Genomic DNA, 25,877 nt, shown 5'->3' on the forward strand with positions numbered 1-25,877 from the left:
AGTCCAACCCTTGCCAAAGGCAGGAGTCCTTCTACCATCCTGGACAAACGGTTGTTCACTACAATACGGGGATACTGCAATGGTTGTAACTGTGAAAAATGATCCTAAGTCACATTTTTCAGTGCCGTTGTAACTCTGAATGGTCACTAAATGAACTCTTGTAAGCCCTGGACTGCCTGTATTATGAGCTCCCTCTTCCATGTCCATCCAAAGTCTGCCTCTTTTATCTCTTTGTATGCCTGGGGAGATGGGGATTCCCTTAACTCACCGCCCACCATACTCGTCTTCCTCCTTTGGGTGTGTCCTTGTTGGGTTTGGAGCCTGAGACCGACCCACACGCCTCCCTCCTCCTACCTGTGCTTTTGTTCCAGGGAGACAGTGGTGGCCCACTCATGTGTCAGGAAGATGGATCTCAACCCTTCTGGATCATTGGACTCACCAGCTGGGGGCAGGGCTGTGGGAAAGCGCACAAGCCGGGTGTCTATACCGACACACAACACTTCTACCCATGGATAAAGCAGTTGGCGGGGCCAATGCCTCAGCCCCCTCCCACCCCCATGCCCATTCCCACAATCAAGGCCCCACTCCAGAGTGAGTCAACTCCCCACCCAACCTCTCCCAAGAGCTCCCCTTCAGCTCCCGAAGCCATCAAACCCACAACTGAACCCTCCACTCTGTTGCAAACCACTTCTCAGAGACGGCCTTTGGTCTTCTTCTGGCCTCCATCCACTGTGCAGCCTCTGCTTTGGCCTAAAACACAACCTTTGTCCCCGTCCACCTCTGAAGTCCCATCGAAGCCCACAACCCAACCCCAAACCAAATCTCCAAACACACTCCAAATTGAAATCCTCTTTGAAACAACCGAAGCACCAACTTCACTTCCTGCAGGACCTTCATCTTCTTCTCCAGTTCATACAACATATCAGGTCTTGTCACCTTCATCTTCCCCTCATGCCAAAGTCCTGCCTGGATCCACAGTTCAACCCAAGGACACTCCTCTACTTCACATTGAAATAATATCTGAGCCCGGATCCAAGTCTCCACCTCAACCTCCATCTCCATCGAAGGCTAAAGCCACATCTCTACTTGGATCTATAGTTCAATCCGCACACCAAACATCACCTCAACCTTCATTTTCAACTTCACCCAAGACTGAAACCTCAAGCCATACAACATCTCAGACTTCATCTTCCCCTCACACCAAAGTCCTACCTGAATCCACAGCTCAACCTGAGACCACTCCTGTACTTGAAATTGAAATCGTATCTGAGCTGGCATCCAAAACTCCAACTCAACTTCCAACAACCTTGAAGACAGAGGTCACATCTCCACTTGCATCTATCATTCAATCCACACTCCAAACATCACCTCAACCTTCATCTCCAACTTTACCCAAGACTGACACCTCAAGTCAGGCAACATCTCAGACTCTGCCATCTTCATCTTCCCCTCACGCCAAAGTCCTACCTGAATCCACAGCTCAACCTGAGACCAGTCCTGTACTTGAAATTGAAATCGTATCTGAGCTGGCATCCAAAACTCCAACTCAACCTCCTTCTACATTGAAGCCTGAAGGCACATCTCCACTTGCATCTATCATTCAATCCGCAATCCAAACATCACCTCAAGCTTCTTCTCCAACTTCACCCAAGACTGAGACCTCAAGTCAGGCAACATCCGTACTCCTGTCATTTTCATCTTTCCCTCATGACGAAGCCCCACATGAATCCACAGTTCAACCTGAGACCACTCCTCTGCTTGAAATTGAAATCGTATCTGAGCTGGCATCCAAAACTCCAACTCAACCTCCTTCTACATTGAAGCCTGAAGTCACATCTCCACTTGCATCTATCATTCAATCTGCAATCCAAACATCACCTCAACCTTCATCTCCAACTTTACCCAAGACTGAGACCTCAAGTCAGGCAACATCTCAGACTCTGCCATCTTCATCTTCCCCTCACGCCAAAGTCCTACCTGAATCCACAGCTCAACCTGAGACCACTCCTGTACTTGAAATTGAAATCGTATCTGAGCTGGCATCCAAAACTCCAACTCAACCTCCTTCTACATTGAAGCCTGAAGGCACATCTTCATTCACACATGTCATTCAATCCACTCTCCACACCGAACCTCAACACACAACTGAACCTCTTCCCGAGCCTGAAATTCCAACAGAAGTTGGCTCCACATCTGAAACTGAATCTCAGCCTTCTCCTGAAACAAATCCAGAATTTGAAGCTACACATGAGTCTATAACCACATCTCAACCTACATCCAATGCTCCATCTCACCCATCTCCTCAAACAGAGTCTGAACCAGAACTTGAAGCCACAACTCAGCCTGTGGCTATATCTCAAACTACATCAGAAGCCCCGACTCACTCCGAGACCCAATCTTCTCCTCAAACCACATCTCAACCAGATTCTGAAACCACAGCTCATGATGTTACTGTACCCCAAACTACAATGGATGCCCCGACTCACTCCGAGACCCAACCTTCTCCTCAAACCACGTCAGAACCGGAATCTGATACTGCAGCGCATGTTGTAGTCATACTTCAAACTACATTAGAAGCCACAACTCACACTGAGACCCTTCACACAGAACCCAAACTGGAGCCTGAAACTCCCCTTCCATCCATAACACTCACGCCTGCAACCTCACCGCCCACATCTCCGTCCTCCCCAAAAACCACACCTCAACATGAAACCTCCAGGCAACCTCACCACAAAGTTCATCCGAACCACCAAAACCCCGAGGCCTCATCCCACCTTACCACTAAGCATAAAATTCTACCCATCATTGAAATCTCCCATACCGACAACATAGTGCTAAGGTTCTTGAGGGTGATTCAGAAGTTCTTGCACATCATTAGGAAGTTGAAAGACGCCGTGTGGGTCTGGCCCGATTTGTCGAACCTGGAACTTGTCAAGGAGAGCGATGTGGCTTCTCCCGAGGAGGAGTCGGAAAGCCCACCGGAGGATGACCTGCCTGACGAGTCCTGGTAAACTGGAAGGAAACCCAACGTGCCTTTAGCACACAGGTGTGCCACCGAAGTTGAAAACTCTTGGCAATGCCAGCAACCTCCTCTGGGGAGCTCTGCCAGCACACTTACCATAACCAGGAATGAAAGTTTTGTTCAGGGTTCTGCTAATCTCACGCGTGCTGGGCCTCCGGGGCGATTTTACACAGCTTGGGGTGGTGAGTCAAGCTCCACCCATGCCTGGGACTTCTGAAGCAGGGGAGTGGTGACCACAGACAGGGCAAGACCTGTAGGCTGCACGAAAATGGATGAAGAGGCCATGGCATTTAATCTTTTCCTGGGACCTCAGCAGTCTGGAGAAGACAAGGTTGCATTGGGTTGTGTTAATACTTTGTTGTGCACACAGGCAGCCCTTAATAGGGAAATCAGCTTCTACAAAGGCTAAGAATTGGAATCCATATACCTGTAAGTTTAAATCCTGTTCCCCCCTCCCCCCTGATTTTCTTGTGACAGATGTTTGGCAATGTGTTTTATTGTTTACAAAATGTAAATATCAAAATGTACTTACAAAATGTACCTGTTCTGGTCCGAGGCTCTTCATTTTCCCCATTCCCACCTCCCCCACTTCTCTAAACCCATCTTTCTGACACGGAGACCTTCTGTTTGCCAAGGCGTCTGTAAAGGTTGTTCAGTTCTACACACTTGATCAGTGGCTGTTGGGTCCCTGTTGCACTTTGTGTAAAACTCCGGACAGGTTTAGTCCACACAACAACAGTACAGCATCATGAAGGTGTCCTCACCGTGACTCTGTAGGGACTTAATAGTGACGTGTCTGATTGCTCTGCGGCAGTGATGGGTTCCGGATCCTGTTCCAACGGGCCCGGCGTCATCCACATGGATGCGCACAGCGCGCACATGCACCTTAGCGCCTCCACGAGCCTCCGTGATGCTCCAGCTGCTCCACGGACCATTGCGCAGGCACTGGATGCGCCATGCATGTGCGCAGAAGCCTTAAAAGACAGGTAAGGAGCTCAGGCGGGCAGGTGGGCCCTCCGGAGCACCGTACCAGAACGGTATCAGGTGCTCCGGGCAGCCTCTAGTACGCCTGTACTAGGGCGTACTGCCTGCAACCCACCACTGCTCTGCTGGGATGAGATTTCTTGCACATCTTGTACAACTTCCCAGCTCAGCTCTCTGAAGCATGGAAGGATCGGTCAAGTGCAGTGGTGAGTTCCTACCGGTTCGGACTGGTTCAGCTGAATCGGTAGTGGTTTGGTGGCCTGGATCACTGGAACTGGCAGTGACCCAGGCCTGCCACGCCCCTGAACTGGTTCTCCGGGCGCTGCCATTTTGTTTTTTGCTTCTGCACATGCACAGAACAATTTTTATTGCACTGTGCATGCACGCACAGCATGCATCAAGTGTGTGCATGCACGCCCACGAGCAAACCGGAGTAATGACTGCCGGAATCCACCCCTGGTCAAGTTGTCACCACGGAGTTGGTCCGGTTCGCTGCTGTCCCTTCCATCTGGCCATGAAGAACCATCTGAAGACCGCTGATGGGTATTGAAGAGTTGGCAGGTGCTTCTGCCCAGCATCCACAGCCAAGTCTAGTTGGGCGGTGCAATCAGCCCTGTGGCCAACGCCACAGCTGGCACCTTTCCTTGCAGCACAACATGCTTACTGGCGCTCCATTCACCGATAGCGGTGCCATCTTCAGATCCAGCAGCTTTACCCGTGTCAAGCATCCATTCTTTCACTTGGGTCGACCTGACCAAGGTTGGCTTTGGGTGAAGATCACAGGAGGATCTCCACCCAAAGGTAGACTTGGTCAGCTTGACCAAAGGGCAAAACTGCTGGAACTGAAGATGGCACAGCTACCAATGATCAGATCGCCAGTAAGCATCAACCTCCTCCACCTCTGAGGCCAGCCCTTGTATCGGGGTGTGGGAAGCTTCACCTTGCCCGCCTTTTCAATAAAGACCACTTACCCATGCTAGTTATTGTTGGTTTTTTTTTTTTACTGCCATACAATATCCCTCATTCCCGAAAAGGCCAAGAGCCCTTTGCTTAGGCGAGTCCCTCCTCCCTTCCTGCTGAGGTCCGGAATTTCCTAACGATCAGCTATCACAAATCAAAGCTCTGAAACAGCGGCCATTTTAGCCCATTACAGCTGACCATGAAGTCTTTCTCCACCTAATGGTCACACACTGTGAAACCCAAAGAACTGGGGACTGGCCATTTGAGGAAAAGATGACCGTGTTGGAATTCCTAGAGAGGGCTTCCCTTTACAGCAGGGGTCTCCAACCTTAGCAACTTGTGGACATCAACTCCAAAGCTGGCTGAGGAATTCTAGGAGTTGAAGTCCACAAGTCTTAAATTTACCAAAGTTGGAGACCCGTTTTACAGGACCTCTCTAGGACTTTGCCTCGGAACCTAACCTTGTGGTAAATACAACTTGATTGGGGGAAACGGCCTGAGGAATTCTGGGAGTTGAAGTCCACAAGTCTTAAAGTTGGCAAGGTTGGAGACCCGTTTTACAGGACCTCTCTAGGACTTTGCTACCTACCTTTATAGTAAATACAACCCCATCCACACGATTGGGGGCCTTTGAGAGTGATCCAAACGAACCCTAAATGGGATGGGTTGTCTGAGGGGGATCTCGATGACCTAATCATGTGTGCAAACGGATCCAATGGGATATGTTGTTCCCAATGTCGATACAATACAGGTAGTCCTCGACTTACAACAGTCCATTTAGTGACTGTTCAAAGTTATGATGACCCAGGAAAAAAAGGTTTTTCACACTTAACGACTGCTGCGGCATCCCCATGGTCACATGATCAAAATTTGGACGCTTGGCAACTGGTTCGCATTTACGACGGACGCAGTGTCCCTGGGATCGTGCCTTTCACAAACCTCCAACAAGCAAGGTCCACAGAGCAGCCAAATTCACTTACCAAGTGGGTTACTAACATTAACAACTGCAGTGATTCACTTAACAACCGTGGTGAAAAAGGGTCGTAAAATGGGACTAAATTTACTTAGGAGACTTATAGCGACATAAATTCTGGGCTCCGTGGTGGTCATAGGTCGAGGACTAACTGCGTTCCAAGAGTTTCGGTTACATATCATACCCCGATCTATTGTGGAGGGGAGCCAAACTGGTTGGCCTTGGCATCGTCTGGTCCCGTGATGGCAAACCTGTGCAACGCATGCCACAGGTGGCCCACGGAGCCGCATCTGAGGGCACGCGAGGCGTTGCCCTACGCCAGCTGATTTCCGGCCTTCCAGAGGGCGGGGGGGAGGCTGTTTTTGCCCTCCCCAGGCTTCAGGAAAGCCTCCGGAGCCTCCGGATGGCGAAAAACAGGCCAAATGGGCCTACCGAAAGTTCGTTTCCAACCTTCCGATAGGCCGTTGGGCCGTTTCTTGCCCTCCCCTTCTTGCCCTTCTGTGAAGCCCCGGGAGGGCAGAAAACGTCCCAACGGGCCTACTGGAGGTCTGGAGGCTTCAGTGAGGCATGTGTGGGTGGGGGGAGGGGAGGGCATTGCATTATGGCTGTGGGTAGGGACACGCGCCCCTTTGGCACCCAAGCAGAAACACGTCCTCCATCACTGCTCTAGTCAGGAGGCGACGTCCGTTTCCAGAGGGGATCACAGTCTCTGTAAAGACATCATTCCGGACTGAGATTGTTTCACACAACTTTGCTAGACTGCGGGGCCTGCTGTGCTTGTGTCCCTCCAGGGGTTCTGCTCCAGGAGACCCAATCCAGCGGTGGCCACCTCAGCGCCTCCCCTTTCTCAAGGGTGCAACACAACCAGAGGAGCGATTGTGCTTTCTCAGAGAAGCTACCAGGCTGGTTTCCAGACTTCCAAAATTTATTTCTCCAGGTGGAATCTTTGCAACAACAACATCAACAACGTAGGCTCAGGGTCCTTCTAGACGTGACATGGGGGCCAGAGCCGGCAGCCCCTCTTCTCTGGGCTAGGAAGCCTGGTCCTCCAGCCTCCTCCCCCTCCTCCCGGGGCAGCAGAGTTGACCTCCCCCTGCTGGCCTTCTCGGAGGTCCCTGGTGGCCTCCGCTGAGCAGGGAGGGCTGCCCGTGGTCTCCGTGCAGGTGCAGGCGGCCCACGGTTACTCGTTCCCGGGGCTCAGCTGGACGGGCGAAGGCTCCCCTTGACTGGCCTCCTCAGTGGGGGAGTCCTCCTCCTCCTCCTCCTCCTCCTCCTTCGCCTCCAGCTCAAAATTCTACAGGGAAACAGGAAAAAGGGTGGAAACAGATGCTCCACACCTGGAGCTCTCCTAGAGCGACAGCCTGCAATGACCGCCTCTGTAACCCCAGGGAGGCTTCAGCAGAGGGGCAAGAGGCAGCTTGCAGATGGATGGATGGGAGGGAGGGAGGGAAGAGAGGCAGGCAGGCAGGCAGGAGGAAGGAGAGGGAGAGGAAGGGAAGAAGAAAGGGGGAGGAGGGAAGAAAAAGAGAGGAAATGAAGAAAGAGGGAGAGTGGAAGGAAAGAAGGAGCGAAGAAAAAAGTAGACAGGGAGGGAGGGAGGGAGAGAGAGAGGGAGGAAGGATGGAAGCAGGCAGAGAGGAAAGAGGGCTGGAAGAGGGAAGGAAAGAAGAAAAGAGGAAGGGAGGGAGGGGTTTCTCCACCTGAGAAAACTGAAGTCAGGGAGAATCAGCCTCGTGGCTGCCAGGCACACAAACTACCGGATAAATGCAGCTACGTGACATCGTGGTTAGCAGCAAAGCCACCCCGGGGCCCCCCAGAGCTTCCCGGAAAGCCCATCTTCCCCATCCTGCCAAAGAGCCAATTCCCGGGAGGGGGGGGGCTTTAGGCCTCCAGCCCCAAGCAGCCCCCCAAGGCCCCTCACTTGCCTCCAGCTCCTTCAGCACTTCGTCCATGAAGTCCCCGGAGTTCTGCTTGTAGGCCACAGCCAGCTTGATGGCATCGCTGAAGAGCTAGAGAAGAGAAGGCAGAGGTCAACCAGGGAGGCCACCGCTGGGCACCCCTTCCCTGCCCGGCCAGTGGCTCCCCCAGGTCCCCCCCTCCCCCAGGAATCCAGGCCTTCCTCCCCCACCTTCACAACGTTGGTGCCGTCGGCCGCAGAGACGAAGTAGAGAGGCAGGTTGAGCTTCTTGGGAAAGTTGAAACTTTTCTGGGTGGCCTTCAGGTCGGCTAGAAGGAAACCAAAGAGAATCGGGTGACCAGGAGGGGCCGGGGCCCAGTTGACCCAGAAGGGTCCCAGGGGACGCAGCCCAAGACGAGGAAGCACCCACAGGCTTCATTTGGTGACTGCCAAGTTTGCAACAAGAAGCACTGAGGAATGAATTGCCCAAACGTGGCAGGTTCTTACAGAGATAGAGGGGCCTTGGAGGTCTTGTAGTCCAACCTCCTGCTGAAGCAGGAAGCCCTCTACCATTTCAGACAAATAGTTGTTCAACATCTTTTTAAAATCTGGAGCATTCACAACTTCTGGAGGGAAGCCATCCCTCTGGTTAATTTCCAGTATAACAAGAGTCGGGGCCTCGGAGGTCTTCTAGTCCAACCCCCTGCTCAGGCAGGAAACCCTATGCAATTCCAAACCAAGGTTGTCCAATGTCTTCAACTTGCTTATCTGTGTAAACCAGACATTGCTTCCTCTGAGATGCCCCCAAGATGGGACCCACTGGAGGTGGGCCAGCTGAAGACGGGACCCTTAAGTCCTTCAGCTTCTCTCGTCTCCTTCTTCAGGGAAGAGACAAGGACAATGTGGATGTGTTGACCAACACATCCCCATCTCTTCTCTGAAAGTTGCCCCCAAAGCCTTAAACGCTTCTGCCCCGTCCCAGAAACGTCTGGACTCATGTTGTAGATGAGGACCATTTTAAGCAACGCATCTGCCTGCCCCACAAATGGTTGCCCACTTCTGCTACACAATTGTTTGTAAGCTGCCCAGAGTCAATGGGTGAGTGGGCAGCCACATAGATCTTCTAAATAAATAAATACGTACCTGGCTAGAAATGGGCCACGGTTGGGACAGAGCCCCATGGCTGGATGGGAGCGACAACTTTTGAGTTGGGGATCTAAAACTCTGCAGTTTGTCACCTCCCCTTAAGCTCCTCACCTTTATTTCACATTTCACATTTATGTCTTTAAGAAGAAGAGATTGGACCACCATTTGTCTGATATGGCATAGAGTCTCCATCTTGAGCAGGGGGTTGGACTAGAAGACCTCCGAGGCACCATCCAACTCTCCGTCATATTGCATTTTCCAATGGAAAACATCCTTTTGGTTGATGCAGCTTTAAGGGGAACTTCTGTTGTGATCCTCTCCATAAGTGGGTTAAGCAGCCTTGGGGCAGGTAAGAGAGAGTGTGTGTGTGTGTGTGTGTCCTTAAAAGCCTGACGATTTCCCCTTTGTCCAAGAAGTGGCTGAATCAGATCTCCTCCCCCGGTGGACTTCCCAGAGGTGAAAAGGGGAGGAGGCCCACCATCAATCTTGTTGGCCACTACGATACAAGGGATCTGAGGCCGGAATTCACGCAGCTCCTTATACCAGTTGGTCAGGTTCTTGTAGGTGACCTTCCTCTGGACATCAAAGACCTGGAAAGGGGGCGGGGGGGGGGGGGGAGAAGCTTATCGTGAGCTAATCAAACTGCGACCAAAGCCTCAGATCCTGGTGGGACAAAGCTCAGGGTGCAAACAGCCCCAGGGAGAAACGTCCACTAGACCAGGGGTCTCCAACCTTTCGTTGGACAACTCCCACCCCAAACCCCATGTGCCTGTTTCCTTACCATGATGCAAGCATGGGCCTTGTGATAGTAGGACGCATGCATGCTCTGGAAACGCTCTTGGCCAGCTGTGTCCCAGAAGTCTGGAAAGCAGGAATTCCACAGCTCACAAAGGACCCACTTAAAGCAACCCCATCTCTCCCGGCCAGTGTCCCTCAACCGCGGCAGCTTGGAGATGGGTGGACTTCAACTCTCAGAATTCCCCAGCCAGCAGGGAGTTGAAGTCCACCCATCTTCAAAGGGGCCACTTCTCTAAGTCAGAAGATCCATTAAGTCAGCCTCCTCCAACCTGGGAATCTTCTGAATGTGGGTGGACTCTGGGAGCCCTTGAAGGGAGAGAGAAGGGAGAGAGAGAGATCATGGATCTTCTGCTGAGACCCAATGACCAGGGGGACCTCCCATCCAGCAAGCTTCTCAGCCCCTCAAGGGGCAACCTTATACCATGGGCAGATGTGTCTCAGAATGGGGTCCCACCCAATGAGATCGGGGAGTGGATTCTCCGCCATGCTCTCCACCACTGGGTCCAGCAAGCCCTTACCCACAAGGATAGTCTTGCCGTCCACGGTGGCTGTGTACTTGTAGAGGGTCAGGGCAAAGGTCGAGAGCTGCTGGGGTTTGCTGTGGGCCAGGGTCAAGGAAAGGAGGCGGCCAACCATGGTGGTCTTCAGAAAGAAAGAAGCCAGGTAGGGGTTCCTCAGAAGAGGCAAGCCCATCAATGCAGCCTCTTGACTGCTTCTACAAACCAGCCCCCCCCCCCTCCAACCCTAGAGCGAGTTTAGGGCAGCTTTAAAACAGGACGTAGAGACCTAATCCCCTGCTCAAGACTGGAGGCCTTTCATCATCCCTGGTCAATCTTCTGACAATGCAAAGTCAATGGGGAAGACAGATTCACTTCACAATCGTGTTACTCACTTACCAACAGCAGGGATTCATTTAACAACTGCGGCACAAAAGGTCATAAAATGGGGCAAAACTTAACTGTCCTGCTTAGCAGCAGACATTTTGGGCTCAGTTGTGCTCATACATCAAGGGCTACCTTTATTTTAATTATAGCTTTAATTACTTCATTAACTTATTTTCTGGGTAGGCAGTTAGGTACAGTAGGTAGGTAGATAGATATATAGATACATGAGATTATAGGGCTGGATGGATAGATCAATGAGAGAGAGATAGAACATGATATATGTATATAGATACTGTAGATGATTATATGGATGGATGGATGGATAGATCGATAGAATATATGATGGCTACACAGACAAACAAATAGATAGTACATAATAAATGGATGGATGGATAGGAGAAAGAGAGGGATAGATGGAGAGATTGATAATAGATAGATAGATAGATAGATAGATAGATAGATAGATAGATAGATGGATGGATAGATAGATAGAAGAAAGAGAGGGATAGATGGATAGATGAGAGATTATAGGGATGGATGGATGGATAGATAGAAGAAAGAGAGATGGATAGATAGATGAGAAATTATAGGGATGAATGGATAGATTGATGATGGATGGATGGATGGATGGATTGATGATAGATAGAAGAGATGGATAGATAGATGAGAGATTGATGGATGGATGGATAGAAGAAAGAGAGGGATAGATGGATAGATGAGAGATTATAGGGATGGATGGATGGATGGAAGAAAGAGAGGGATGGATAGATAGATGAGAGATTATAGGGATGAATGGATAGATTGATGATGGATGGATGGATGGATGGAGGCCACCTGGGGAATACAACCCCTGACTAATTTCCAGTTCTCTCCTCCTTTGCGCCATCCGAATCCCCATGGCTGGGCGATTGGGGGAAGGTCTGGTTTCTCCTGGAGGCTGGAAGAAACTCCACCTGCTCTTGGTCCCCCAGGAGCCGAGGAGACGCAGCCGCCCCCTTTTCCTGGGGTGGGATTTCCACCCGTCGGCCGAGGGTCAAAGGATACAATCCCTCCATGAGGAAGCGTTCCATCAATCTGGAAAAGAGGGAGAGCGACCCATTGAGGAAGCCGGGTCCAGCTTCGGTGGGGGAAGAGCCCGGGGGTGGGTGGGGACAGGGGGCTCAAATGCATCATCGGTCCGGAGTCCTTACACCCCCAAGAGAGACCTAAGACCAGCCCCCTCCCTCCCCATGAACTCCATTGACTCTCAACTGGCCCAATTTGTCCTGACCGTTACTAGAAGAGATTCTTAGGAATACAGGTTATCCTTGGCTTACAACATTTCACTTAGTGACCGTTCAAAGTTATGATGGCACTGAAAAGAGCAACCTATGACCATTTTTCACACGAGCGTTTCAGAGTTCCCAGGGTGAAAATTTGGACGCTTGACAATTGACTCATATTTATGACGGTTGCAGTGTCCCGGGGGGGGGGAGGGTGTCCCATGATCCCCTTTTGCGACCTTCGTGCCAGCAAAGTCCTTGGAGGAAGCCAGATTCACTTAGCAATCGAGTTACTAACTTAACAACTCACTTAACAAATGTGGCAAGGAAAGTCGTAAAAAATGGGGCAAAACTCACTTGACAAATTTCTCAGTTAGCGACATAAATTCTGGGTTCGATTCTGGTTGTAAGTCGAGGACTACCCATAGGTACCATGGAACATATTCTCATTGCTCTCAAACTCTATCCTGGCGTCCGACAGATTTTGGGTCAGCCATTAACCAAGCGGCTGCTTTGGGTTCCCATCCATCATCCCTTCCCTGGCACCACCCGACTGAAGTCCGCCCCGTGGGAGGAAGCTGAGCCCAAAAGGAAGCCTCCTTAGCAAATTTACACGCAAGGACCGAAGGCTCTCCCCCCAAATGAAAAGAAGCAGCAATGAAGGAGAATATCTGTGGGGCTGAACTGATGGGTCCCTGGTGCTCTCTGGGCCTGGTAGTTTCCTTGCAGGCTTTTCGTGACCCAGCTAAGCAACATTATCAGGGCAGGGAGGTGATGGCGTTTGTGGAGAGGAGGAGGAACGAAGAGGGGTTCTCTGAAGTTGGGGGTTTTCTTGCAGACCTTTCATGACCCATCCAGGTAACATCATCAGTGCTAGTACGACCACCGATTATTGTGACCTAGTTTGGGTAAGGAAACGTCTGCAAGAAAACAGCACCAAGTCCTCCTCCTCCCTCTCCCTTTCTCCTTCTCTCTTTTTCTTTCTCTTTCCCCTTCTCCTCCATTGCTCCTCCGCCCTCAACTTTTCCTCCCTCTTCTCCTTCTTTCCCTCCTTCTCCTCTTCCATCCCTTCTCCTTCTTCTCCCTTTCCTCCTCCTCCTCCTCCTCCTCCTCCTCCTCCTCCTCCTCCTCCTCCTCCTCCATAAACTCCCCTCCCTTCTAGCACTGATGATCTTCCCTGGTTGGGTACCGAAACGTCTGCTAGAAAACCACCAAAGTCAGAGAGCTCCACGGAGCGACCTTGAAAGCATCTCAGCTGGCTGGGGTGTGTGAGGTTGTGCAACCTGTCTTGTGAGACTCAACCAGACCCCCGTCGATCACCCTTCGGAGCGAGCGGTGGATCTCAGCTGGGAGGGGGGGGCTTCGATCCCTGGAATTCCCCAGTAAGCCTGACCCTAGAGATCATTTAGACGTGCGCATCAGAGCCCCTGGACCCTCTAGCGGAGTTGCTGGGTCCTCAGGTGGCCCCAAGGGCAAGAGGCCCCCTCCCCACCCGGGAACTCCGCCCCGCGTGCCCCCCCTCCCACCCGTGGGGCAGTTGAGCCCCCTCTGCCCCTATCGGCCATGGTGGGTTTCTGGGACGGGGGGGGCGATGGGAGGTCCAAACGGAATCAGCGACCCCTTCCTGGACTGCAGAGGGGGAGGAGGGGGGCTGGGGCTCCGGAGGGGGGCGGGGCGCAGAGCAGCGGAGCCCCCTCCGGGCTGCCCGACGGTTGCGCAGCCCCCAACGCTCCCCTGGGGCCTGGGGGGCGGGTGAGGGAGGAGACCCCGCTCTGTGGGGCGGGGGGGGGCGGGGGTCTCCCGAGGCCACTCACTTGGACTTGCCCACCGCGCTGTCGCCCAGGCAGATGATCTTGACGTTCTCCTCCGCGTCGTACTTCTCCTGGTCCAGGGCGGCGTTGGCGGGCTCCCCCTCGGGACCCCCCGGCTTGGCCATGCGGCGCCCACCCTTGGCCCGCGGGAGGCGGAGAAGAGACCCTCCGCCCGGATCCCCCCAAAGCCGCCTCGCTCCGACCCCCGCTCGGCAAGGCTGCCGTCTGCCCCGCCCGCCGCCCGCCCAGCAGACGCCGCCTCGGCTGCCAGGCGACCGGCCGGATGCTGCGCGCGGCCCCGCGGGACTCGGGGAAGGCAGCCGCCCCTTCGCTGCCGCCCGCTTAGCAAGCCCCGCAAGAAGGGCACAAGCCGCGCAAAGCCTCCCCCGACAGCCCGGGCTGGGAGTGGCGCCTCTCGGCCGGCTCCCCTTTGCAAAGCGGGGGGAAGGAGGGGAGCGTGGAAACGGCGTGCAAGAGTGTGCCTTGCACGCGGGGGGGGGGCAAGAGGGCAGTGGCGCCTCTCGGCCGGCTCCCCTTTGCAAAGCGGGCTGTGCTTCAGGGGGAAGCAGCCAGCGTGGAAACGGCGTGCAAAGGGTGCAAAGGACACTTGCAAGGGAGAGGAAGGTGCCGAAAGATGCAGCCGTGGCCTCTCGCTTCCCGCTTCCCCTTGCAACCCCCTGTGCGTGTGGGGGGTGGGCGGGGGGACGGGGGGGGGCAGCGAGCGTGGGTTCCAAGCGTGCAAGAGCGTCCCGGCCACCCTCCACTTCCGGCTCCTCCTGGCCGGGCGGGGCGTGCAGAAGCGTGCAAGGCCGTCCCAGACGCGGAAGGGGCCGTGCCGGTGCCCACGTGCGGCTTCCTTCCTCGGCCTTGCAGCGGAGACCCCCCGGGCGCAAGATGAGACCCTCCTGGGCGGGGCTGAGGCGGGCCCTGCAGCTGACCCTGGCCGTCGCCAAGCCCGACGCGGTGGCCCACCCGCTGGTGCTGGAGGTAAGGGCGAGGGCAGGCCCCCCCGCCCCCCGGAGCTTTCTGGGGCAGAGTTTCTCCCCCTTGGCCTCTTGAAGACGGCTGAACTTCAACTCCCAGAATCCCAAAGGGGGCTGAGGCATCCTGGGAGTTGAAGTCCACCGTCCTTAAAGCGACCAAGGGGGAGAAACCACATACTAGACCCGTTGCTCCAGCTTAGCTCCAGCGCGCAAGCACCTGGTCCTCCCAACGGCCAGCTGGCTTTGGGGTCTCTGCCCTGGATGGGCCGGGTGCATGTGGGAGATGCGTGTGCAGGGGGTCCTGTACACGGGAGCATGGGGGTCACGAGTGCATGCGTGGGGAGGCGGAGCACGCAGGGATGTCGCACACGCATTGTATTGTGGGTGTGCATGTGCTTTTGGCATGCAACAAAGGTTAGCCATCACTACTAGACTAAGAGCCGTGGTTGATGTCCGGCTTGTTCTTGAGGGTGTCCAAGAAGCCTGGATGAAGGGGAGCCCAAGGAAAGAGGGAGGCGGCCAGTGGCATCCATTCATACTTCTTTCACTGCCACACCCCACTTCACCCCACTTTTCAGCTATTATGGAGGCTTCCCATCTCGCCAGTTGAGCAATGGGAGGAGCAGAAGGACTCTTCCACGCTTGGGACTCTGCTGAGGACGCCTGGATGCCTCGGGGGTGTGTGTGTGCAAGCCACGGATGGAAAGCTGCCCCCAGCCCCATCTGAAGTGTTGCAGTGTTGTGATGAGGGTCACACGAGGGTCACCTCACTGGTCAAGGAGCATCCCGTCTTCTCTGGACGGCAGTTGGCGTGGCTGTCCTCACATTTTGAGGGCATGAAGATTGATTGGGGCTCCATACTACCAGATGTGGTGGACGTGTAAGAAAGCACGGAATTACTGCGTGGAAATTCGTAATTGGTTAGGAATGATAACTGAGCGACATGTTGCGTTTACACCAGGAACATGCCTTTCAGGCATACTGTCGGAAAGTGATGGCAAAGCAGCCATCTATTTAGCCTTATGTATATCAGCAAGACTCATATATGCTAAATATTGGAAAAAATGCAAACATCCCACCGGTCGACGATATAATTAGGAGAATTTGGGATTCTGCTGAAATGGATAGATTAACCTTAAAAATTAAAGATAAAGGAGGCTCAGAGTATTATAGGGCATGGAATAAATTTTACGAATGGGTAGAGAGGAGAGGTAGAAATGAGAGGGAAGTTGACAAATGTCAATAACTAAAATAAAGATGCTACAGAATGATGGCTTTTATATGGAAAAATTGTAAATAGGCTCATGTAAGTAGAAATTTAGTTAAAGCTCATTTTCTTTCTTTTTCCATTGGTTGTATTATTATAATTACTGTAAATATATTACTGTTATAGTTTTTAGCTTGTTCAGTTAAGATTTGCTATTGATTTTTCTTTGGCTTTGCTTTATTTGTAATTGTTACCCTGAGATGGCACTGTCTTTTCAATTAGATAGATAGATATATAGATATAGATATAGATAGATAGATAGATAGATAGATAGATAGATAGATAGATAGATATAGACAGATAGATATTGGGGTTCCACCGAGAACTGTTTGCTATGCTGGGTTTCCAGGTGTCCCTCAAAGAGCTTCATTGGTGCCCCCCCTCTCAGTCTTTGGAGAGGGCCTCACCCACCCCATGTTTCCAGCACATTCGTCAGCCCACAATAGGGTGCCCCCACTTCCCTTCCCTTTATAGAAGGAGCTGGAGGTGCAGGTCAGGTTACAGCTTCCCAGTGGTGCATTGCGTAGAGCTTGGGTGACCTTCAAGCTGTGTAGATGGGGAAGCTTAGACCTTCTATTGCCGTGAGACACCCCCCCCCCCCTCCCCGCCCTCCTGTTGCCTTCGGCTGGCCCTGATTTGGGGTCTCCAGTGCTTGGACGATTTTGTATATTTTGTGTCTGGATTATTTCTCTATAAAATTGGGAGGAGGGTCATTCAGTGTGAGGTCCAGTAGCACAGCCGACCTCTGCAGCAAGGCAGGTCATTTATGGAGATTCTCCATCATCCAGGACATGGTTGTCCCAGAATTATTCACGCCCCCCCCCCCCCCCCAAAAAAAGAGAATGGACTTCCTTGGGTTTTTCTTTGAAAATGTTTCGCTTCTTACCAAAGAAGCTTCTTCAGTTCTTCAGAATGTCTATGGAGATTCTCCATCCTCCGGGTCATGGTCGCCCCCAAGGTTCTTTTTCACGAGACAAATGGACATTTTCCTTGAACCCGTTTCTTCAGAACTAAAGAACTGAAGAAGCTTCTTGGGTGAGAAGCAAAATGTTTTCAAAGGAAAAAAAAGGTTCTCTTTGGAAAAAACACTTTTGGGACAGCAGGAGAAGCTAAAGCCTCTCACCTTCCCCCAAAGCCTTTCTTGGACTTCCATGGCCTCCTTCCCCTTACATTGTCCCAAAGGTGCCTCCTTCTCACCAGGCGACTGGACTTCCTGGTTTTTCCTTTGAAGACGTTTCACTTCTCATCCAAGAAGAACCTCCAGCCAAGCGATGGAGAAGCTCATTTATTCGTTTTTATTTGTCAACAAGTATGAAAACACATGAAAAAAAAATGGCACAAGTAAATGGATATAAATAAGCAAAACATGTCCATAAACACATAAGAAGAGGACATATCAATGGGCAGGGACGGTGGGCACACTGGTGCGCTTATGCACACACACACACCCTTAGGGACCTCTTAAGAACCACGTAAGGTCCACGGTAGACAGCTTAAGGTCAAAGGTGGGGGTGGGGGGGTTAGAGGGTCAGGTAGGGGGTTCCACACATTTACTTCTCTGTAGCTGAAGCTGTTTTTCCTGCAATCAAGGCTAGAACGGATGAGATTTAGTTTGCATCTATTGGTAGCCCTTGTGTTATTGCAGTTGAAGTCAAAGGAGTCATTAACAGGCAGGACTTTATGACAGATTATCTTTGCTTCTTGGATGAGAAGTGAAACGTCCTCAAAGAAGAACTAGAAAGTTCAGTGGCCTCCTGAAACCCCTCCCCCCACTTTTGAGACAACCCTGACCTCGAGGACGGAGAATCTCCATCGACATTCGCCTTGTGTTCTTTTCTGCCTTCTCTTAGGCTGTGCATGAAACCATTCTGAAACACAAATTCTTGATCGTCCGGACAAAGGACCTTCTCTGGAGTAAGGAGGACAGTCAGAGGTTCTACCAGGAGCACTCAGGTGAGTGTGGAGGCTTCCAGATGCAGCAGAGGCTGAAATCCGGGTTGCTGGGAAGGGCTGGGAAAGGGTCTCATGTCCCCCAATCCAATCCAGTCTTGAGATCCTCCCCAATGCAGCCCAGTTGGCCTGTGGATGTCCCAGAAGCTGGAGTAGATGGCTCTCAGGTTTGATCCAGTTCGGAGTTCCTCTGATGGTCTGAGGCTTCCTGCACCCCAAAGATCTTAATATCCAGGTAAAGGGGTTCAGTAGATGGAACCTAGAAACCCCGAGCCCCCACTTGGGGGCCTTGGAGAAATAATATCCATATTTCTAGAGCTTAAAATCTGGGCCTCCTAGTGTTGACCATGTCCATGTCTCTGATGGAGCTGAGAGTCCTCCTGGGTGAACCTGATCCAGGTAAGGGCAGACACGCCGTTGGGCTGAAGAAAAGGTCCAGTTCCTTTCTGTGGGTCGGATGACATCCTGGGGTCAGGGATCAAAGCTGAAGTCCATGATCTTGTAAGCCTTGGCCATCTTGGCTGCTGCATCTCTCCCTGAAAGTTGGGGTGAGCTGTTGTGCTGGACCCTCCATGCTGGATCCAAGCCAATTTGTAGTGCACCAGCCGTACATCTCGGTTGCTGTGGGACCTTCTTTGCATTGAGGTCCAGGAGGGTGGAGAATGAGCAGAGCAGAAGTTCTTCTTCTTCTTCTTCTTCCTCCAGGGCGTTTTTTCTACCGGAGGCTGGTGGAGTTCATGTCCAGGTAGGTCCAGAGATGGTGGTGAGAAGACCCCCTTCCTGTTCCCCCTCAAAGGCCTACAGGGACCTCCTTTCCCCAGCTACCTTCACACCAAACACTTGATCGTTTTGTTCTAAAGGCAGGTGAAATGAGGAAGGGGAATATTGAAAAAGGAGGAAGAAAGGAGAGGACTCACTAGGTCCCAGCCACGGTCTTGGCTTCTTTTTGGTGTGTGCGTGTGTGTGTGCGTGTTGGAGACCCTTGACCATATTATATCTTGCTCCCCTGACACAAAAGAGGCAGAGAGATCTGTTGCCTTAAAAATTCAGTTAAGAAAATAAATAAATAACCCACCCCATCCACGTTTATGTCCAGTTGAGAAATGGCAGAAATTCCCAGCAGATTTGAGAAATTTCTTCTTTTTTTTAATGCATATTTTTATTTTATATAAAACAAAGTTAAAATACAAAAATACAGAACTAAAATTGTGGGAAAACAATTTACTAGCTGTTGTGCTCCCTCTCTTATTCTTGTTTGTGTGTATATATAACACACGGGTACAAATATCTCAAAGGTAACACAGCTGGTAAAACTTTTCCTATGACTTAGGAATGTATATACAGTATATATAGAAGGTGGATGGACTCAGTTAGCCAGGTTGGGAGACCTGAGAAACCAGGCAGGGGGGGCCTTCTCTCTGGGCCCTTGTTGGCTGGATGTGTGGCACCTACCGTATTTTTTGGAGCATAAGACGCACCTTTTTCCCTCAAAAAAGAGGCTGAAAATCTGGGTGCGTCTTATACACCGAATACAGCATTTTTGCCCTCCTGAATCCCCCTTCACCAAAATGGCCGTGCAGAGCCTGCAGGAGGCTTTCAGAGAGCTCCTGGGGGCTGGGAGGGCAGAAATGAATGAAAAACGGATCTTTTTTGCTCAATTCCCCCCCCCCTCAGCCCCCAGGAGCACTCTATAAGCTGCCTAAAGGCTATCCATGCCCCCCCCTTTTTTGAAAAAAAACAGGCCCTTTTTTGCGAAAAACCCAGCCCCTTTTCTGCTTGTTTTTGCCCCCCCCCCCCCGACCCTCCCAGGAGCATTCTACAAGCCTCCTAAGGGCTATTCATGCACTTTAAAAAACCATTTTAGCAAAAAACTGAACTTTTTGCAGAGTGCAAGACTTTTTTTTTTTAAAAAAAAAGCCTCTTCAAAGCCTCGGTGTGTCTTATACTCCAAAACAAATATGGTAATCAAAAAGCAGTTGTGTGTTGCGTTGCATTTTGACCACCAGGAGGCAGCACAGTTTCACAAATGGCCAGAGGTTTCTCCAGGAGGCTTGAGGAGCTCCCCAGCGCGGCTGTAGATGGGAGCGCTTTCTCTCTTGGTATTCCAGGTGGGGGAATGTGGGTGGCCTTCCAGACTGTAAGGGTTCTGGGTTAGGAGGACAGGAGGAAGGAAGGAAGGAAGCAAGGAAGATGGAAGGAAGGAGGAAGGAAAAGAAGGGAGGGAGGGAGGGAAGGAAGGGAAGAAGGTGGAAGGGAGATGGAAGGAAGAAGAGGGAAGTCAGGAAGGAAAGAAAGAAGGGAGGAAAGGAGGAAGAAAGGAAAGGGGAAGGGAGGATAAGGATTTCGAAATACGCAGAGACCAGGGAGTCTCAGGGATTTATCTCTCCTTTCCTTTGAAGTGGCCCCATGAGGGTTTATATCCTGGCTCACGAGGAAGCCATCACACGCTGGAGATCATTGATGGGCCCCACCAAGGTATATCGTGCCCTCCACACGGCCCCGGAGTCCATCCGCGGGGCTTTGGGCCTCACTGACACCCGCAACACCGTCCATGGCTCAGGTGAGCCCCAGAGCGGAATTCGGAGGAAAGGGTGTGGCACAGGTGGCTCTTGGACGCCTCGCGAAGTTGTGGGTGCTCCAACACCCAAGGTATTTAAGAAGCGCCTAGGAATAGTATAGGGTCTCCTTCCTGAGCAGGGGGTTGGACTATTATTTATTTATTTATTTGATTTGATTTCTAGACCGCCCCCTCTCCCCGAAGGGACTCGGGGCGGAGTACAGGTACCAAATTAAAAACCATACAGATAACAATAAATATAATTAAAACCTCTAAGTCCCCTTCCGACTCCGTTCTTCTCTCCTTCCCTCCCAGATTCTGCAGCCTCAGCCAGCAAGGAAATTGCCTTCTTCTTCCCAGATTTCAGCGAAGAGGAGTGGTACCAACACGAGGAGCCACAGCTCCGTAGAGAAACGGTTGGAGCTCACGTGGTCAGCGGTTGCCACCTGAAAGACGGCCGCATGGAGCAGGATTGACCAGCTTGAAGTTGGTCTCATGGAGGTCAACTGAGGCTCCGCCATGGCCAGTCGTGGTCCTCAGGAGCTGAGGCTTCATTACAGCGTGTGGACCAGCAGAGGGGGGGCTTTGACCCTCTTCCTAGGCCAGCGATGGCGAACCTGTTTTGGCTCGCGTGCCACAAGTGGGGGGAGCGCAGGGGTGTCGTGTGCAGGCGTGCCGCACCCATAATGCAATGCACGACCCCCCCAGTGTGCATGCGCGCACTACAGGCGCTTCCCCCCATTTTTACATGCTTTTTCCGCCCTCCCCAGGCTCCAGAGGCTTTACAGGAGCCTAGGGAGGGTGAAAGGAGCCCCCCCCGCCCCCCCCAGAGGCCCTCCGGAGGCTTCAGGGACCCTCCAAGCAAAGGGAAGTGCCTCGCGTGCCCTGGCAAATGGCTCCGCGTGCCACCTGTGGCACGCATGCCATAGGTTCACCATCACTGTCCTAGGCCTAAGATCAGACAGACATTTGTGTGCCATGTGCAGCCTTCTCTGCTTCTCACCTCCCCTGGGGTGCTTCATGGAAGGGCAGGGTTTCCAGGCTGGGCTGGGGGGAGCAGTCTGCATTGGATCTCTTGAAGCGCCTGAGACCAAGGATGACGTCCAGAAGGTGGGTCTCTAACCAGGTTAGACCTGCCTCCAGTCTAGAATGGTCTTGGGTTACTGTCTGGAAGTTGAGTCATGGCAGCTGGACCTCTAAGAAGAACTGAAAGATCTTCTAAGGAGAACTGGGAAAACTGGAAGAACTTCTAAGAAGAACTGGAAGTCCAATTTCTAGGATTCAACTTCCAGGCAACTTTAGGTAGATGGCTTAGAATTTGTATTGACTCTTGGGTTACTGGTTTCTGGGACAGATTTTGGCCACATGCCAAAGAGCCCGTCTCCTTGTGGATTTACACACACAACCCCTTTGGAGATGGGGGGCAGTCTTGCCCCAGGCAGCTGTAAGAGGGACGTGCTCCCTCCCCCCCTCGTGCTTAAGACCTCTGACCTCTTGCATAACTGGCTGGGGAATCCTGGGAGTTGAAGAAGTCTGGGAGTCTTAGCCTTAGACTCTGGGTTGTCCAGCAAAGGACCCCAGAAAGTCCCTTCCTTCTGATCCTCCAAGCACCCCCTCCTCCTCTGGAGTTTAGAGTTTGACCTCCCTATTTTATATCTTTCTAAAGTGTCGAAGCCAAGAAAGTTGCTTTCTTCCAAAAAGCGAACAAGCCTCAAGGAAAGGCTCCACCTATTCCACCCCGCCTTCCCTCCACCCAGAGCGTCAATATTCATTACCAGCTGGGAAGGCAATAAAGGGGTTTCACCCCCAAAGCCAACACATAAATTAGACCATTTATTAGTCTCTCTCCTGCCAACCAACTGGGCTCTGCTGCCTTTTAGATCAGGTGGTCAATTCCATCCGTGTTCAGTGGAAGGGCGACACCAGCTCCACCCCAGGTGGGGACAGCCGGACCTTCCCAGAAATGAGAGATGAGATATCCGTTTTATGGAAGAATTAGCAAGGATTTTTTAAAAAAATATGATTACATTAATCCCTATTTTGGGTACAAATTCTCCAAACGTATTTATCTTATTGGTAAATTATTTTGGGTTTTGCATTGGGGTTTTATTTCTGTAAGCCTCTCAGAGTCACTGTGGGTCAGTTGGGTGGCCTTATAAATTTTCTAAATGAAATAAAAGTAAATAAATTGCTAGATAAGATAAAATGTGGCAGTGAATCTGAGTGAGTGGCAAAGCATGAGCAAATGGTCAAGGGAGTGGTAAAGGTGCCAATGAGAGGAGGAATTGAGGAACGCCCAGGTAGCCCCAAACATTGCCCAATCCAATGATTAATCCTGCATGGGAATTGCGGATGTGATTATTTCATTTTTATTTTGTATATTTTATTTTTATTTTTAATATTTTTAAAAATATTGTTATTTTTTATATTGTATTTATTTTTATTACTTATTTTTATTTTGTTTTATTTTTATTTTATGTTTTATTTTTATTTTATTTAATTTATATTTTTTGTATTTTATTTTATTTATTATTATTATTTCCCTGCCTTTATTATTTTTACAAATAACTCAAAAGTGGCAAACGTATGCGACACAACAATTTTCTGACACTCCTGTTTTCCTCACAACAACGACCCCGCGAGGTAGGTTGGGAGTGACTGGCCTAAAGTCATCCTAGCTGGCTTTCATGCCTAAGGCAGAACTAGAACTCACAACCTCCTAGCGATTGGCCCAAATTCGCCCACTTCGCTATTTCATGGCCATGGTGGAACTCACTTTCAGTCTCCCTTTCTAGCTTGGTGCCTCAACCCTCAGCTGTGTGTTCGAATCCTCCATCTTGGGGTGGTTGTTGTTTTTGAAAACCACATAACACTCTCAAAGGGGCAAAGTCCTGAGGGCAAGAGCCCTTTCCAAGTTGAAAAAAAAGGGGGAAAAGGCTGAGTTAGATTAACCAAAGTGATGCGATTTTACAGAAGGTTTATTCATCCAGGCATCCATTTTTCTCAACACTTCAGTGGGGAATTGATAAATGGCAGAGTTGGGAACTTGCATAACTATCATTTACCGTTTTTCATTACAAGATTGCAACTTCCCATCATTATACCATGTGGTTTCTATTATAAATGGCAGTTCATTTGCAGCCGAGGTGGAGGACACCACTTTATGAAGGAGGTCAAAGCAAATCGGAGGGAAGGGATGTGGGAAGCCAAGCGCCTGGAGGAAGGAACACCCAACCCACATTGGGGAAGACACATTCTAGAACAGGGGCCTCCAGCCTTGGCCACCTTAAGACTTGTGGACTTCCAGGATTCTGGGAGTTGAAGTCCACAAGTTTCAAAGTGGCCAAGGTCAGCGACTTTGCTGGCTGAGGAATTCTTGAAGTGGCCTGGGTTGGAGAGCCCTGTTTTCTAGAACGTTCTCAGGATTGAAATGAAAGCCTGGTTCGCAAGACCCAACCATAACGATCCATAAAATCTCTGGGTGGAGCATTCTGGGTAAACCAGACTGCTACCGTTTCTTCAACAAAGCATAAGGAAGAATTCCGGCACAGCAAAGCGCCTGAAATCCAGGCGGTGAAATGGACCTGGGCCTGGGAAAGAAGCGTCTCGTGTTGCTGGACAGTTCACCTTGGCCAACGCTCCCCAGGACAAGGGTGACACTAATATTGAAGAAGCCACGGCATAGAATTATTAAAGAAAGGAGGCCAAAGGAGGGGAAAACAAAATGTGAACGACAAAACTTATAAAGTATTTTGTAATTATTTTAAAGAATCGAGTTGTCCCACAGCAGGGTGTCCTGTGGCCAGTTGCCCCGCAGTGAACTGGCTGTGGCGAGTTAGAAGGGCCTTGGAGGTCTTCTAGTCCAACCCCTTGCTCAAGCAGGAAACCCTCTACCGTTTCAGTCCAATCTCCTCTTATAAACTCCCAGTGTTGGAGAATTCACAGCTTCTGGAGGCAATTTCTGTTCCACTGGTTAATTGTCCTCACTGTTAGGAAGTTTCTCCTTCATTCCAGGTTGCTTCTCTCCTTGATTAGTTTCCACCCATTGCTTCTTGTCCTGCCTTCAGGTGCTTTGGAGAAGAGGTTGACCTCCCTCTTTTTGGGGGCAGCCCCTGTGATGTTGGAAAACTTCTATCACCCCTGGTCCTTCTTTTCATGAAACCAGACATATCCAATTCCAGCCACGGTTCTTTATATGTTTTAATCTCCAATCCCCTAATCTTTGTCCCATTCTGCCGTGTTGGAGATGATATGGAAACACCCCCCCACACACACACACCGCAAAACGATGCATAGCATTGCATCTTTTTGTAAAGAAACCCTTCTCCTTTTGCTGGGGAGTCTGTCTTCCTCAACCACGGGTCCTCCCCCAGAGGCTGGGAATTGGAGGGCTCTGCTCAGGATCTTCGTTGTTCCTAGCACTCTTCTGGACCGAGAGCTTGGGTGTTCTTCCTGGGATCTGTTGGAGAACCTCTTCTAGCCAATCACAAGCCCCGAGGGCTCCTATCACACCGGGGCCACTTTGGCCTTTCCACATCCTCTCCAGTTCCTCCTTCAGGCTCTGCTACTTCTCTTCTTTCCTCGTTTTACCACCTCCTGGCCCCACTACATCTATCACCACCACTGTCGTCTTCTCTGCTATAGGAATTGGCCAGTATGTGGCCTCCTCAAAGCCTGCAGAGATTCTCAGCCATCCAGGTCACGGCTCTCCCAAAGGTGCTTTTTCAGGAGGCAACTTTCTTGGTTTTTTTCTTTGAAGACTAGATATAAATATCAATCCTTCCATTCCCCACCATCCAGTCAGAGCTGGAGAAGCTTCTTGGATGAGAAGCAAAACATCTTCAAAAGAAAAAACAAGGAAGTCCAGTTGCCTCTTGGGAAAAAAAAGCATCTTTGGGACCCTTGGCTTGCCTGTTTCGGTCATAGGACCTCAACTGCCTTGTTCTCCTTGACCTTTTGGATCTCCCATCTAGACTTATGATGGTTTAGCCCAGGGGTGTCCAAACTTGGGAACTTTAAGACTTGTGGACTGGGGAATTCTGGGAGTTGAAGTCCACAAGTCTCAAAGTTTCCAAGTTTGGACACCCCTGGTTTAGCTCATATTCTCTGTAAATGTTTCTCTACTACACAAGGCCAGCTACTTGGTGGTGCTGCTTGGTGCATGCTATTCCCGCCTGCCATCTTATACCCTTCTGCTCCATGTTGGACTGTCTTGGAGGCCTCCTTGCATAGTCTACACCTTGGGTCCAGGTGGTGGAAGACCCTTGCTTCTATGGGTCGGGTGCTCAATACCTGTTCTTGTGCTGCCATGATCAGTGCCTCAGCCCTTTCCAGTTACTGGTGGGATTTCCCAATATCTGGCCACCTCGGCTATCTGTAGGGG

The 25,877-nt window shown here is 51.1% G+C and overlaps 2 protein-coding genes across 2 annotated transcripts in view; one reads left to right on the top strand and one right to left on the bottom strand.

Moving 5' to 3' along the window:
- The window catches only part of LOC309394511 (nucleoside diphosphate kinase 6-like), a 435,625-nt gene extending 414,639 nt beyond the window's left edge, over positions 1–20,986 (top strand). The window contains exons 2-6 of the mRNA XM_081957757.1: positions 14,619–14,724; positions 17,838–17,940; positions 18,643–18,682; positions 20,337–20,586; positions 20,810–20,986. Of these exons, the coding sequence (XP_081813883.1) occupies positions 14,632–14,724; positions 17,838–17,940; positions 18,643–18,682; positions 20,337–20,586; positions 20,810–20,944 (621 nt within the window). The 5' untranslated portion in view covers positions 14,619–14,631 and the 3' untranslated portion in view covers positions 20,945–20,986. The remainder of the gene's footprint in view (positions 1–14,618; positions 14,725–17,837; positions 17,941–18,642; positions 18,683–20,336; positions 20,587–20,809) is intronic.
- On the bottom strand, positions 6,844–14,719 carry RABL2B (RAB, member of RAS oncogene family like 2B). Its single transcript, XM_081957753.1, has 8 exons — positions 13,741–14,719; positions 11,709–11,738; positions 10,299–10,378; positions 9,764–9,843; positions 9,461–9,572; positions 8,068–8,165; positions 7,865–7,948; positions 6,844–7,233 (listed from the first exon to the last, which is right to left on the bottom strand). Exons 1-8 carry the CDS (start codon positions 13,860–13,862, stop codon positions 7,120–7,122), a joined length of 720 nt encoding a protein of 239 aa, XP_081813879.1. The 5' UTR covers positions 13,863–14,719; the 3' UTR covers positions 6,844–7,119.
- Positions 20,987–25,877: the final 4,891 nt, after the last annotated feature.

This window comes from Natrix helvetica (genome assembly GCF_964273705.1).
Source record: "Natrix helvetica genome assembly, chromosome: 6".
In the NCBI taxonomy this organism is placed as follows: domain Eukaryota; kingdom Metazoa; phylum Chordata; class Lepidosauria; order Squamata; family Natricidae; genus Natrix; species Natrix helvetica.

Coding starts and splice junctions, on each gene's coding strand:
- RABL2B (XM_081957753.1), bottom strand. CDS start 13,862: ATGGCCAAGCCGGGGGGTCCCGAGGGGGAGCCCGCCAACGCCGCCCTG. Junction 9,573..9,763: donor AGGCCCATGCTTGCATCATG/GTAAGGAAACAG, acceptor CCCCCTTTCCAG/GTCTTTGATGTCCAGAGGAA. Junction 8,166..9,460: donor AGTGGCCAACAAGATTGATG/GTGGGCCTCCTC, acceptor GTTTCCTTCTAG/CCGACCTGAAGGCCACCCAG.